Raw genomic sequence first — 15,839 nt, 5'->3', positions numbered from 1 at the left:
AATGAAATTTCATGTCTTGCTAGTCTGTTTTCCTTTTTTTTTTTTTTAATTTTATTACAGTGCTAATCCATTGGATTTATTAAATACATAGTAACCTGTGTTATGCAAAGCTTCAAAATATACTTACAGAAGTCATCAGGTGGCCAAGTAATGCCCTTGTATTTTTATCTTATTCATCCTTTTTGTTGGCAACAACATCGGAAAGTGAATACCTCAGTGTTTTTTAGTTAACCTCACTAAATAAACAACATAATCCGCAAATATGCGCATGTGTGCACACAAAAATCAAGGCTGACATTTACCCTTTATGTAATACCTGAAGAATCACTTTAATGCACAATAGGAATGGCACGTGCGAAATGAAGCCTAAGGGTGTGGGAGCCTATGACTAAAGAGGGCCACAGCCTCCCTTTGGCCGAGGAGCCGCTGAGAGGTTCGCTGGTATGACATTGCCCTGCCCTGGTAACTCACGGCAGTGATGTGGCATGCTGCGAGGGGACGTTGTGTGACCCCCCCTCACACACACCAACTGTGTCAGTCCGTAACCCCTGGAAAGTTGTTATGTGTTGGTGGGTCACCGCAGCTCATTTTATCTGCTGTATGTGGGGGAGAACTATTTGGCATCCAGCTACAATACGCACAATGCAGGGGAAAGGGGACAAAACAGGAAAGTACTGAGTTACAGACCTGTCGTGCTGCCTGTATGGTCTGAGGGCTGGGCAGGCAGCTCACGTAGTGCTCCTGTGGTTTGAGGTTTCCGGAGCTCTTGATAATAGCGTGATTGCTGTAATTCATTGGTGTTGGTAATCTTGCACTTTAAAGATATGTTTCTCTGTATTCAAGTAAATCTTACCTAGAAATTTTGGTTATCAACCAAGGTGTAATTTAAAAAAAAACAAACAACACCCCCCCACCCCACCCCCCCACCCCCAAAAAAAACCAACCCCAAAACCAAAAAAACCCAAACCAAAAAACCCTAACGTCGTTCAATGGAGTGCTGTGTTCTCTACAGGGGCATGTAGAATTATTTTGGTAGGCTATATTGTTTTATCATGGAAATGCATCTGATAAACCCAGGTTAAAGCCCTAAGTTCCATGTTTCCGTATTTTAAAAAGACTTGCAATGAGATTAAACTACCAGATTTATTTACCAAAATTAAAATTCACCTATGGTCCTAGCACACATTCCAGTAAAGCTGTTGTTTTGCATCACTGAAATATGAATCTAATTTGGGGGAAGAGGAGCCTTTGGGAGTTTGTATGTGTATGAAGTCCAGTTCTATCTTGGTGCAAATTATCTATTTTGACCTTACTTAGAGTTATGCCTACTTAGAGTCTATCCTGGGTCATGTGTTCATAACCTGAAAAAGTTTGTATTTGAAACACAGTGATGGATGATGTATTAATGCTTCTCTTAAACAAGAAATGTTCCATCAAGCTGACTAATAATTAGTCATAAGATTTATTCTTTTTGAATGAACACTGGCATCCTGATTTTTTTTTCTATTCTGTTAAACCTGTTTTAAAACAATATTAAGCTAACTTACAACCGCGATAGCTTAATGTGAGATGTGTTGAGGGCTTAATTGTGCCCTTCTGAAAACTGCATTGTGGATTTCAAAAGCTAAAGGAGGAGATTAAATGCTATAATGTACAAAATGCTTCAAGTACAGTAGAGCACAGTATGATTTACTTTCTGTACAGCTTTTCATATCTTCTTCAGTGGGTTCTCAGACATAGTGTAGCAACACTGAAGACTTTTTCCAAAAACTTAATTTTACTGTTTTCCAAATTGAGGAATAATAATTTAAACTAAATTATTAGTAGCTATACAAAGGTTAGCTATGAGTAGCTGTAGCAATGGTAATGAGAGTAATGTTAGACATCAAGATCTACTTTTCTGTGCTAGTTTTATAATTTCAGATTCCTACCCAAATATATTGTTATCCACTCTTGCAAAAGTGCCTGCAGGATGTAAACTTGAAACTACAGGGAGTCTATGCATTGTTTAGTTGTATTCATACCTGCTGAGCTATTGTTCTGCGAGGTGTGTCTTTAAGTAAAAAGCAAAGCTGAGCTTTTACAGGAAGGCACTTTTACAATGGCTGTCATTTGTTTTGAAGATTAACGTTGTTTATGTGACTATCAGGAACTGCGGAAGATATGATACCTATACACAACAAGTGGAAGTATAAGGCTTGTTCCTCTTCAGTCAGCTCCTTGCTACCAGGCTGGTTAACTCACATTGGTTTTATGTGGTGAAAGGCACATAGCCACTTTCATACTGGATTATAGGAGGATTTAATGACTTGAATAACCAGAACAGGTTTCTCTTATGCTTTTTCTTGGAAGGTGACTTTTGCCAACTCTAAAATTCTCTGCATACAAAGATGTTTCCCATTGCCTGTTTTGAAAGTGTTTCCCTTTATTTCCATTCATCCTAAATAATAGAAAGCTGTAGGATCTGATCATGTGCCTCCTCTTCTCTTCTAGTTAATTATTCTGTTCATGAGAGGTAGTGTGTCACTAGAATATAGGACACTAGATTGACAATTAGGAGGCCTAGTTTGTGTTCCTTACTGTATAGGCAATTGATGTGTTGTGAATGACTTTGTCTCTCCCAGCTTTTGTCTTACTTTGTCATGTCTATTTGGATTAAGGTGAAAGCTTTATTCCCGTGACTTTGTATGGCATGGCAGATAACAAGATTGCGATGTTTTCTGAGAATTTTGACAATTTTAAATTAGTGGTTCTCTTGGTCAGAATTTTTTCTTTGTTCCTCTGTCTCTGCTTTTTTAGAAGTTTTCAGATCTGGCTTTAATGTATGACTTGCGATTTTGCACCGGTGTTCAGTCTCACTCTCTTTCACGACCTTTTCTTTAAACTGCAAATAAGGGAAGCTATAAAACTATAAGACATGATCTGAAAACAAATAGCTATACAAATTCATTTCTGAGTGGCTTTTTTCCCCTATAACTTCTGAAGTTGAATAAAATATTACAATCATTTAAACTGATCTGAAATGTCTTGGCAATATGAAATTTATACCTGATCCTGAAGAGGGAGATGCCAGTGACAGATTCCGTTTTTGCAAAAAGTGCTCTAGATATTTCTTCCTGGACCGTACTTCAAAGACAGCAACAGTGGTTAACTCTATAAAAAGAGCACTAGAAGCACGGCCAGGTTTTCATTTGCTTTGAGAATCTAGTCTTTAGTAGAAAGAAAAAAATACATATTATGCTCCTTTCTAATGTTGAAGAGAGGAAAATAATTAAGAATTATTTCATTTGACTGGGGGGGGGAGGGGAGAGGGAGAGCTAGCTCTTTCTGTCAAACACAAACCCTTAGTAGGAAAGTAGATGAGCCTTGCACAGCGCCATGAGGATCAGCTAACCATGCCCTGTGTTAAACCAAGCAAATTCCAAAGGGGAATTTCCATTGCAAAGGTTTTTGCTGCTTCTCGGGCGTTCACGTCTAGAGACTGGGGCAGATGCTTCTGCTAACAATCAACCACTGTGGCGGTGCAAAGACTGAAAAACTTCCAGAGACTGCTTGGTCTAATGGAGAAAAGATCCATTAGTTGTATGCCTTCCAGCTACTGAAGGCACTGAGCTATAAATTGTTTCTTCATCTTTCCCAGCAGTTTTACATATACGTTGAGCAGATGTGATGTGCTGGAGCTCTTCCTCAGAGTTCTCTGTGTTTCAGTGGACCTGTTGTGTTTCCACAGCGTGGTCTGCATCTGCTGTACATGAATACCTGATATGTACCAAACTGGCTAGTGAAAATAGCGAGCTATGGAGTCTGGCTTCAGAGAGGGGAGCTGTTGAGGGCATTTTTGCTGAGTTTTGTTCACTTCCTCCTAAATGAAAACAACTAATGACAGGTGCAATCGCTGTGTTCCGTTTGAAATCTGAATTAGAAGATGTCAAAATGGCCTTTGACACTGTCTCCCACAGCATTCTCCTGGAGAAGCTGGCTGCTCACGGCTTGGATGGGTGCACTCTGCACTGGGTTAAAAACTGGCTGGACGGCCGAGCCCAGAGAGTGGTGGTGAATGGAGTCAAATCCAGGTGGCGGCCAGTCACCAGTGGTGCTCCCCAGGGCTCAGTGTTGGGGCCGGTCCTGTTCAACATCTTCATTGATGGTCTGGATGAGGGGATCGAGTGCACCCTCAGTAAGTTTGCAGATGACACCAAGTTGGGTGGAAGTGTCAATCTGCTGGAGGGCAGGAAGGCCCTACAGAGTGATCTGGACAGGCTGGATCGTTGGGCCGAGGCCAACTGTGTGAGGGTCAACAAGGCTCAGTGCCGGGTCCTGCACTTGGGTCACAGCAACCCCATGCAATGCTACAGGCTTGGGGAGGAGTGGCTGGAGAGCTGCCTGGCAGAAAAGGACCTGGGGGGTGTTGGTTGACAGCCGGCTGAACATGAGCCAGCAGTGTGCTCAGGTGGCCAAGAGGGCCAGTGGCATCCTGGCTTGTATCAGGAATAGTGTGGCCAGCAGGACCAGGGAGGTGATAGTGCCCCTGTACTCGGCACTGGTGAGGCCGCACCTCAAATCCTGTGTTCAGTTTTGGGCCCCTCATTACAAGAAGGACATGGAGGTGCTGGAGCGTGTCCAGAGAAGGGCAATGAAGTTGGTGAAGGGTCTGGAGCACAAGTCTTACGAGGAGCGGCTGAGGGAGCTGGGGTTGTTTAGTTTGGAGAAGAGGAGACTGAGGGGAGACCTTCTTGCTCTCTACAACTACCTCAAAGGAGGCTGTAGCAAGGTGGGGGTTGGTCTCTTCTCCCAGGTAACAAGCGATAGGACGAGAGGAAACGGCCTCAAGCTGTGCCAGGGGAAGTTTAGGTTGGATATTAGGAAAAACTTCTTCACCGAAAGGGTAGTCAGGCACTGGAACAGGCTGCCCAGAGAAGTGGTTGAGTCCCCATCCCTGGAGGCATTTAAAAGAAGGGTAGATGTGGTGCTCGAGGACATGGTTTAGTGGTGGACTTGGCAGTGCTAGGTTAACGGTTGGACTCGATGATCTTAAGGGTCTTTTCCAACCTTAACGATTCTATGATTCTATGAAAACTGGAATCTTAACCCCTGAATCCTTAAGACAGTTATTCCAAAAATCAGTATTTCAAGACCAATAATTATCATGTTACCATGGGAATTTTTGGGTAGGTGGCAGTAAGGGTTTTACTCTCTAAGTTCTTGTTGTGAGGAGCAGGTTAAGCAGGGACAGGATCTTTCTTTCAAGAATATTATTTTCAGTATAGGGTGGCAATTCAAGGTGGCATTGGGATTCTTACCTGCCATGCATACACAAGGTTTTTATGTCATGTACACCTTTCTTCTCCCCCATATCCTTGGAATACAGGACTCTATATCCTAACACAATCCCCTAATTCACCCTTTTTTTTTCTTGTGATTCACTGACTCCATGTATGCCAACAGGCATCATCTTTAGCACACTGCTGGGAAGAAATGGGAAAAAGTTGGAATAGGAAGAGATGACTTGCCCTTGGGAACAAAAGCCTCACAGTTGTACTGCCTCAGCTACGGAGAGGGCAACAGCAGCAACATTTACAGTAGTAAATTAAAGAGTTAGGGCAGGAGGAGGGCCGTTCCCAGACATTAGAGCTTGAAAATCCATACTGTTGAGTTGTTAGAATAGCTCTTGGCATTGTTGGCCCAACCTGAAAAACACTTTCCCAAATGATTTCTGGATGTGGTTTGTGAGTTAACACAAATCAAGGGCCTGGGGATAATAGGTAGTTTGCTTGCAGTAATCGTGTTTGGGTGGGTAAGAGTTTAATGGTATAGACCAGTAAACAATCCCAATTGTATTTAATTTATACAAATAAAGGCAGTGGGGCTAGCTGTTGTTGTTCTGTCTCTGCTTTTGATGTCATATATACTATACCAGTATCAGAACCTAATAGTTTTATTTTTTTTTTTTTTAATATCTATACTTTTTACTCAGCATGACTGTTAACGTATTATTGGTGAAATCTGGAGTTAATTTTTTTCTTCACTTTTTTAAATTGACTGGAGTTCAGGTATAGCACTATATTTGAAAAATAACAATAAAGTTCTGTCTGAAAATAAGGCAGATGTGATGGTATTCCTGTTCTTTATGGGTCCATGTATATACCAAATAGAAATATTTTCATTCTGTTAGTAGCATAACAGACAAAAGCTGGATACTATTTCACTTGTCATGCATCTTGTATTTCTTGTAAACAGAAAGTGTCTGTTTTGCATCCCTTGAACTCAAAAGTTCTCCTGTGTGAACAATATTTAGAAAGATTTGAATTGTCATAAAAATAGTAAGAATAACACAACGGTGTCTTCAGGTATGTCATGATCTTCCTTTCATGGCGATAAAATTTTACAAAGTAATGTCGCAGCTATAGTCTTGTTAGGAAGATTCTGGGAAAAGAAAGTCTGGAATCTGCAAAGACTTGTAAGGTTCTCCTCTATGAAAATACAGGGCTTGTATTAAATCTATTTTTAAAAGAAAAAGTAAATACTCATTACCAAATTGTTCCTGAGACTTAGCAGCTGGTGTTATATGAAATTGTATTTTGTAGGGAGGAGAGAAAAGAAAGGTTTAGAACATTGTGGTTACTTGACTATTAAATGACCGGGCACAGCAAATTCTAGAATACTTGTTCAGATGTAGTTATTTACATACCTGCAAAGGGGTTTTTGTTAAACAAACATGCTGTGTCTTTAATTCAGATAGTGATTCTACCTGAAGAAACCAAGAAGTCGCCAAATAAGTGAAGCTCAGAGGGCTCTCTTTCAAACTTATTTAGCGTTGTTCAAAAGTTAATTGCAACATCCAGTATTTTGGAATACTGCTATTTATGCTACGTGTTCGAGACATCTTAAAGGGCGTGATTCTGAGGAGTGAATAACTACTGCATTTATATCAGCATGTCAGCTGTTCTTCCCCCCCACCCAGTGCCCATAACAAGATAAAAGTAATTTTGGAATATGGGGGGGCAGGGGTGGAGTTATTGTCTTTGACCAGAAAGAGGGAAACTGAAGCTTTTCTATGAGTAGGGACAACTCAGACTTTGTGGGTCATTTTCCTTTTTGGATTTGGCAAAAGCTGCTTCTTCTCCTTTCTCCACTCTCCAACTTTGGGAAAATTCAAATTTGGATTCAAACTTCATGGCGTAACTTATTTTCTACCTTTTGCAAAAGCTTGAGACTTTTCTATTTAATGGTGTAGCTATTTTCTTGCACTATGAAACTGCCAGTCACAATTTCTACCACTTCATCAGTTTATCAAATTTGCTAGGTATGAGAGTAGTCATGCTTGGAGCTGCTGGATTTCAGATTCTGGTTGTTTCAGCCAATAATTGTATTTAACGGCCAAAGCAGCTGCAGTGGATTTCTTTTTTTTTTTTTTTTTTTTTTTTTCTTCCCCCTCCTTCTATTTAAAAAGGTCATCATTTCATTTCTTTCTGAAAGAACTATGGCTTCACACAATAAAATGCAGCATTTTCAAACTAAAAAAAAAAAAAAAAAACCCAAAAAACAAAAAAAACCCCAAAGACCTAATTTCCCTAAGTGCTATCTATAACTTAGAAAAGATGAATAAAGTGCTTAGTCTTCCCCTAATCAGATATCTGATAAATTTATTTTCTTTTTTTTTTTTTCCCCTTTTCCCACCATTATTTTTTTTCAGTGGAGGGGAGGCAGGGGGGTGAAGAACTCAGATCTTGAACCGTTGTCAGAAAGTTCTTTTTATTGTCTGACTTTATAAGACAATTAGTGGATAAAGGTTGTTCTCTCATTCTTATTTCACCATCACCTACCATAAAAGAAGGATCTGCGCAAACTTTGATCACATACTTGGCATCCTTTTATATTATAAACAGCCAGATTCCTTTTTACTCTTATTGAAATAGTTTACCTTTTTTTTTCCTGTTTGTTGATCTTAAATGCTCAGTTTCTCCTCCCTTCCATCCTTTGCTCTCATCTTCCTCCCCCGTCTTCTATTTTTCATCCATCCACAGACTTTTCAGATGTGCGCTGTACGTATGAAACATAAAACTAGACCTAAGTCACACTGAGATAAATACTTTCATCCACTGTTGAATTGCCTTGGCCATAACACAAATTTTGTTTTCTGTTCACTAGAATGTTATGGAACAGTTCAATCCAGGACTGAGGAATTTAATAAATCTGGGGAAGAACTATGAAAAAGCTGTTAATGGTAAGTCTTTTAGGTGCTAACTTTAGAAAGAATGTTTAATTTTCATTTAAATATACATATTGGATATGAGGGTTGCGTATAAGCTTACTTTCCAAGTTGAACTTTGGATGCGTTTAATTAAAAAAACAAACAAAAAAACAAACAAAAAACAAACAAAAAAACAAACGAAAAAGTGAAACACCCAAACGTATGTACCTTCTCCCCTTTTTTTTTTTAACGGTCCTGGAGAAGTTGCATCCCAAACACTTAGGCACAGAGCTACTGCAAAATAAACTGAATGTGAAGTATAAATAACACACACTAGAAAAATAATACAAATGGAAAAAGATAAAGTTATTTAAGTTAGATGCTCTCTTTTTGGTTTTTTGATTTTTGGGTTGTGGGTTTTTTTGTTTTGTTTTGTTTTTTTTCCCTGGAAATATCTTCCAAAGATATTTCACATTCTTAGATCTGTTCCTACTTACCTACACACATCACTACCTAAGTAGCCCTGTGAACAGAACAACTTGAATAAGAGTTGCAGGAGTGGACTAATTTTTTTTTTTTTTTTCTTATCTATACTAAGCCTGATGGTATCTTTTTAATGGAGTGAAAATCAGAATGAATAAATTTGAATCTAACGACTGAGTCTCTCAAACGTTTTATAATGCGGTGGTTTACTTCCATTACTGACTTCACAGAAACTATCTAAGAACGGGTTTCCAAGACTGGGCTCTAGATTCCCAAAGCTTATATTGTAGGACCTGTTAGAGCTTGCTCCATTTCACCTCTGCAGACCTGTTGAGCTGCTTGATACCATATGATAAGCCATGTAAAATCTCTCTCATTTTGCCTCATTCAAGCCTGTGGCATGTCTTTCCCCTACATGTAATCTAGTACTCTGAGAAATGTGATACTGCAGAAGTAGTGCATAGCCAAATAGACATTGAAATCTCTCTTCATGCAAATTTTAGACCAGGCTTGAGGAAAAGATAAAACCAAAGCCTGCTGGAGATGAAAACGGGGAAATGTTGCCTTATTGGCAGTAATGCCTAGCCTGATGGATTAACATTGTGGTTACCTAATACCTAACCTTAGGGATTATAGATAGTACCAGAAGTAATAACAAGTGTTGTCATGTTTGGCTGAAAGATTTTTATACCAGTTTCTGAGGGTTCTGCTTTTCACATACTTTTCAGGTGATAGGTTACATTGTGCCTCTGCTCTTTTAATTCCATTTGCCATCAGTAATTCACACTATAATAATTGTGCACAGCGACACTGGAGAGGCTGATAGGTATTGTGTTCTAGCAAGTTTGCCTTTTAAGACTGGCTGATAAAGCACATCTAACATGAATGCTTAATTTCAAATGAATAAATGTTTACAATGTTGCAACAACTGTTGAGAAACTACATTAAGGTCATCGCTGGGATCTCATAAATTGTTAATCTTTTCTCCATAAGTTCTGAGTGGTATAAATAGATCTGTACCAAGGAGTAAATACTCTATTGCTAAACAAATTCTTTGCAGCTTTCCAAACAAGTCAGAGTAGGCTGACAAAGAACATAAAATTACAAGAGCTTCTGATAGGTTTATAATGTATTTTTATACATTTTGAGGATAAAAGGTCAAAACTCCTTTTCTGCAGCAGTAGTTTACTAGCCATAGTACTGGGGAAGAGACTGTACCAGTGGAGTTCTTGATTTAGCTTGATTAGCACAGGAGAAATAAATCACCCTTTTTCTTCCTTTTTTTAGTGCCTATATTAGGATAAAAGATTGACTTCGGGCTATCTTGAGAAAACATTAGATAGGAAGAGTTGGAGTGGCATAAAAACTTTGTGTATGGGTGGCATACTGCTCCATCAGTAGCACCAGTATAGTTCTTCTGTTCAGAAAGTTTGGATATAGAGCACCTATGAGATGCAGCTTAGACAGAAATCACTCTTGTCTAATGCAGCAGGGCCTCAAAACCAATCTTTGTTTCATTTGGAAGAGTTTCAGGCTTGTCAGTGAACATACTGTTAGATAACCAAAGATGTCACTTTTGCTAGTGAAAACTATAAAATACAGAGTTAAAATACTATAATTGGCAATTGCCATCTCCCCCCAGAAAAAAGTATTGTGAAGTCAACGGTGAGAGCCTGCTTGGCTTCCACTTGAGGTTAAAAATGTACTACTACAAAAAAATTATGAAGACTTACTTCAATAAGCATTTTTCACTGCCTTTTACAATAAAACCTTGCCAGTTTGTCCGTGTTATTTCATTTCTTTGTGGTATATAGGTCAGTTCTAGATACTGTGAAGATGCAAGGCCACCATTGTGTGGTGTAGATCTACTACATATGTAATCTGTTTCTCACTACCGGCCTCCCTACAGTTTGAATCTTGATGTTTCCGTGTTCATTCTAGCAAAACTGGCTTTGCTGTTTAAATCAGCTATAACCAGGAAATGATTAACTGAGAATAACTGAAACCTCAGTGATATATATTAAGAGCTTATTGGGTGCTGTAAAACTGGAATTGAACTATAAACAGTAAAAGGGGGGGAACTGTCTGGGGGGTTGGGGGGGGGGGGGGAAGATGAGCATCCAAGTGTTAACTAGGGTCTGGTTTTTTTGGTCAGAAATGTTAAACCTTCAGGTTTCTTCTTAAACTGTATATGCATCTGTTGCCTGAGGTTTTTATTGCGTAAAGTACTTGGAATACAGATTTCCCTGCCATCCTGAGTTCAGTGACGAAGATAAAAGTAGGCACTTTCCTGGAGTGTCAAAATAACTGTGTGCAGAAATTGTATATATCAATGCTAATTTTCCATGTCTGTCCAAGAAACCAGAGATCTTCCAACATGTAAGCTCACGAAGTTGTTGAACAACGTAATTTATAATAATCTCAGGAACATTGATGGTATGTTGAAAATTGAGAAAAGAATGCCAAATGGGTTATCTCCATAACCTGAACATCATCTTCCAGAGACTTCATTTTTGAAGTTTTAGCATTTAAGGCCTAAAATTTCCTTAAAGGGGAAAAGTTGGCGTTTATATGTAGGATCCTCAGATTTCAGTGTATTGTTTTGACAAGAAATCATATTTGTCATTGCAGTATATGATGACTGTATAGTGTTATCCATAATGGTAATTTTTAGGAGTGGCTGTATCAGATGTATCGAGCCTTTCACGTTTCACTTTTCTTTTAAATATATCACACCTGGCGAACTGCTTTTCATCATAGTTTTTCTTCATCATAGCTTTTTTTGACACGAGTTACTCTTTCAGCTAACTTAAACAGTAAATAATGATTTGCCTTTCAAGGGCTCTGTGTCTCCCTGTTGCAACTGTAAGTCCATTCTGTCATGGCCAGTAGCCATTGCTCAGATCAGTGGTCTGGCTGGCCAATACAGGGCAGAGACCTTGGCATTTCTAATAAGTTTGGGATTGCATTTTGCTTTTTTCCAACAGTGTTATCTATACCAAGGCATTTTGTTATGTCCTGACCAATGGCTTATGGCTAAACCTACCCACTGGATGCTGATTGCTCCTGGATATGCATGAAAATTGGAACTAAATCACAGGCTGAATCTTCATTAATATATTCTGGTGTTCTGTCTTTGTCACCTGGTTTCACAAATTAGCAGGGAGCACAGGGAATTGAGTAACTTGCTCTGATAGCAGGATTTCCTTGTTGCCATATAGCCCTCTCTTACTAAGTGCCCTGGATTACAAAATTTAATAGCAGCATAGGTTAATGAAAATGGAAAATACTTTTATTTTTTAACACTTCTTTTTTTTCTTCTCCCCCGCAAGCTATGGTAGTGGCTGGAAGAGCGTATTATGATAGCCTTGCAAAGATTGGGGATATATCAGCTGATTCTCCAGTTTCTAAAGAATTAGGTAAGTGAAATCTTTTTTTGTTTTTTAATTACTTCAAAATAGAAACTTTATTTTTGTTTTCCTGCTGGCAGTTCACAGAACTAATGTGAAGTAGAGAAGGATCAGAAAAAGTGTGTTTTAATCTTAAATAATGCATAGATGGAAGGGATTAGATTCCTTTAAGACATATTATTTCTCAAGATGCAATGTTTTGACAAAATCACCTTTTTTATTTCTGTGAATATATTTCCACATGTATTTTTGAAGTTCACATAACTCTATAATAAATAAATATGGAAGAATGTGTAGCTTGATTTTTAGTACAGAGATGAATGTTGAAATATTTCTGCAACAGAATATTGGTATGAGGAGTCCTAGTGTATGACAGCAGTTCTAAACTAAGACAATTTTCTGGATGAGTTCCACTGTGAAGAGTTTAGTTCTACTTCACTATTTTTGATCCAGTATATTGCTAAAAGTTCTCAGCTGCATTATATTTATTTTCTAGTTGAGCTTTTGAAAGAGAAACTGTAGAGTCAAAGATGTAGCATATTTACGTTCATGTAAAATTCATCCAAGTTCTGTACTTCTCTGAAAATAATTTCTGAATTTTTGAAAGAGCAGCAGCAGCGCTTAGTTTTGTACTCCTTTGACTAGCATTGAAATGATACTGCTCAACCTACAAAAGTGAAGTTGTCATCGAAGTATTTGTAGTATTTCTGACAAAAGACTCTAACATCACTACAAAACAAAGAAACACGAACTATACCGTGAAGAGGAAACACTTGTTTAAAGCCTTCATTTGCTTTTTGGCAAAAATAACTTGATAAAGTATCTTGCCTCTGAACTTTTGATTATGGGCCACGTAGGACTTTTTCACTGACATAACATGCATCTGCTCCCGTAACTCACAATAGTACGTTAATTCAGCTGATTAAAAAGGATGGTTTTAGTAAATATTTTTTTCAATGGTTCTGCTGAAGCAGAACTGAGGGGAAAGACTCTCCTTGGTGGTGGCTAGTAGTTTCTATGTGCCTGCATACATTTTTATGATTTGTTCTGAAACCGCTTTTGTGTGAGCGTTAACATTCTGTGTTGAAAGTTGGGAGCGGCAGAACAGCAAACAGTACAAAGCAAACAGTCCTAATGTAGTTGCTTTCTGTATTTGCTTTGCAGGTTGTTTACAGGAAGGAGAGTTGCTGGTTTCAAACTAGAGAACAAAAGTATGAGAAAGTTAAAAGTAATACCCATGCAGAGTCTTATAAAAATATCAACAAATGCATAATTACAGTTTTTACAATCATGCAGTTGGTCATATGCGTGGAAGTAATCTATTTATTGAACTTTGTATGACTGTGGGATATCGTCTGCTTGTTTGAAAATATTATCTTTGGATAGTCTGGAGCTGAATTCTGAAAGAAACTGCTTTTCCCTATTATTGGGGACAATACAGAATTGTGATTGAAAATATATTTTGTTTAACTACGAATTCTTCCCTGCAATTATAAACCTCTTTTGAGATATACTGTATTGAGAAAACATGGCCTTTTCAGGGTCAGGCCTCTTAACGCTGCTTTCTGTTCATATTCTACTTAAACTGTTACTGCAGAAAAATCTCTTCTCCTTAAGGAAAACAGCAACTCTGGATTTCTTCCAGCGTACTCTCTGATGGAATACTGACTTTAGAGATAAGGAAAGTCAAAGGACATTGGAAAAGGCAGGATAATGCGGTTAGGAGTCTGTGAGAGATTATTTGCATTTTATTGAAAAAGTCTTAATAGTTCTGAAGCTGGGCTACAGTACTGACCTATTTAGCAAAGAAATATGATACCCCCCAGATGTCCCTAAAAGTATCTTTGCTTAAAAAGAAAAAAGAGAATTTACTGCACCTTTTAGTATTTTAAAAATATTAAGATGCATGCTGAGCAGTATCGGATGCGTAAAGACTAGATCAAACTTTGCTGCGATTTGCTTGTTTGTGGACCCTATTAACCCTAGGGGAGAATTGTCTCTTCTGTGAGTTCCTTCAGACTTGCCAAAAGACACGTTATTGGCCACTAACAGCTCTATCATGCATAGTACTTCTGGTATCTTTGCCAAAAAGAGGTCAGTAGTCATCAGTTAAGTTTTGTGATACACCTGTGAACTGCTTTTCTGGACTGTATTCTCTTGAGCATCAAGTGAGCTTGCACACTAGCTTATTTTATAAGAGCAACAGTCTAAAGGTGACTGGCAAAGAAGCAGAAAGGGGCAATTTCCATAATTTTATGTGTACGTGTTACCTCTATCCAAATCTGATGTTTGGAATATTTCTGTGGCTTTTTACTTTTCCCTTGTTTAAAATTATATTATAAGGCCTCTTCCTGTATCCTGTATTAACTGAAATCATAGACTCATAGAATGCTTTGGGATGGAAGGGACCTGTAAAGGCCATCTAGTCCATCCCCCCTGCAATTGGCAGGGACATCTACAACCAGATCAGGTTGCTCAGAGCCCTGTCCACCCTGGCCTTGAATGTTTCCAAGGATGGGGCACCTACCACCTCTCTGGGCAACCTGTTCCAGTGTTTCACCACCCTCTGCGTAAAAAATTTCTTCCTTGTACCTAGTCTGAATCTACCCTTTTTTAGTTTAAAACCATTACCCCTTGTCCTGTCGCTACTGGCCCTGCTAAAAAGTCTGTCCTCATCTTTCTTATAAGCCCCCTTTAAGTACTGAAAGGCCGCAATAAGGTCTCCCCAGAGTCGAGTCTTCTCCAGGCTGAACAACCCCAACTCTCTCAGCCTTTCCTCATAGCAGAGGTGTTCCATCCCTCTGATCATTTTTGTGGCCCTCCTGTGGACCCACTCCAACAGGTCCATGTCCTTCCTGTGCTGAGGGCTCCAGATCAATATCAAATCAATAGCAACATTCCCACAGATGTCTGTAGGAGATCGTTATATTTTTAATATTTAAGACATTATCCTAGCTCTTCACAATGCATTAGATAAACCTACAATGACCAAGTTCTAAAGCATTTTGGAATGCTTTAATATTTGAGCACAAATTGAGGTACTGTGGTCTGGATTTCCAGTGTTTAGGTCTTTGGACAACCAGAAAACGTAAATGTTTTCATCTGAGTAATAAAAATTTGAAACACCTGAAGTAAATATTTAAACCAATGCATGAACCTAATCTGTATAAAACCAAACAAGCCCCTCCCCATTGGCCATGGCTTGCCAATTTAACCACAATCAGGACAACTGGCTTATGGATAGCAGGACTTCATAATAGTCAGAAATCCACGGTACTGATTTTTTTACCTCATTGTATCATCTACAGCAGAAATGAAGGGAAAGCACAGTATCTGCCAATTAATTATCTTTCACTCAGCTTAAATGTACATGCCTCTTCCATTAAATGGCCTTGTGTTTCACCCATCAGCCACGAGGTACTTTTTTGGCTGTACAAGAAGGTGTTGGAACAAGATTCGCCCCTTTTCCCCTTTCTCCAATAGTTAGCCAATCAAGCTGTAATTTTTGCAGATACAATTCATATTAGAATCAGTTTTCTGAATAATGAACAGGGGGATGAGGCAGGAACTGAGGTTTCAGGTCTTTCCTGTAGCAACTTCACCTTTAGTAGTGGCAGATGAAAAATAATGTATTATTCTAAATTCAGTCGTGTTGCATTAAACTTCTTACGCTTAATTACAAAAGCATTAGAAAGCTCAGATGGCTGAAACACAATATTCTTCAGAATTTATGGAGAATCTTTACTGGAATATTG

At 38.7% G+C, this 15,839-nt stretch overlaps 1 protein-coding gene across 1 annotated transcript in view; it reads left to right on the top strand.

Moving 5' to 3' along the window:
• Nucleotides 1-15,839, top strand: part of BAIAP2L1 (BAR/IMD domain containing adaptor protein 2 like 1) — a 47,542-nt gene that overhangs the window by 2,933 nt on the left and 28,770 nt on the right. Inside the window, exons 2-3 of the mRNA XM_087730330.1 lie at nucleotides 8,149-8,224; nucleotides 12,007-12,093. Coding sequence (XP_087586456.1) covers nucleotides 8,149-8,224; nucleotides 12,007-12,093 — 163 coding nt within the window. The remainder of the gene's footprint in view (nucleotides 1-8,148; nucleotides 8,225-12,006; nucleotides 12,094-15,839) is intronic.

This window comes from Nipponia nippon, unplaced genomic scaffold (assembly GCF_047370975.1).
Source record: "Nipponia nippon isolate SJK-2023a ecotype South Korea unplaced genomic scaffold, ASM4737097v1 scaffold_5, whole genome shotgun sequence".
NCBI classification, from domain to species: domain Eukaryota; kingdom Metazoa; phylum Chordata; class Aves; order Pelecaniformes; family Threskiornithidae; genus Nipponia; species Nipponia nippon.
The sequence above is the reverse complement of the archived record's forward strand: the minus strand, read 5'-3'. Positions and strand labels throughout refer to the sequence as shown.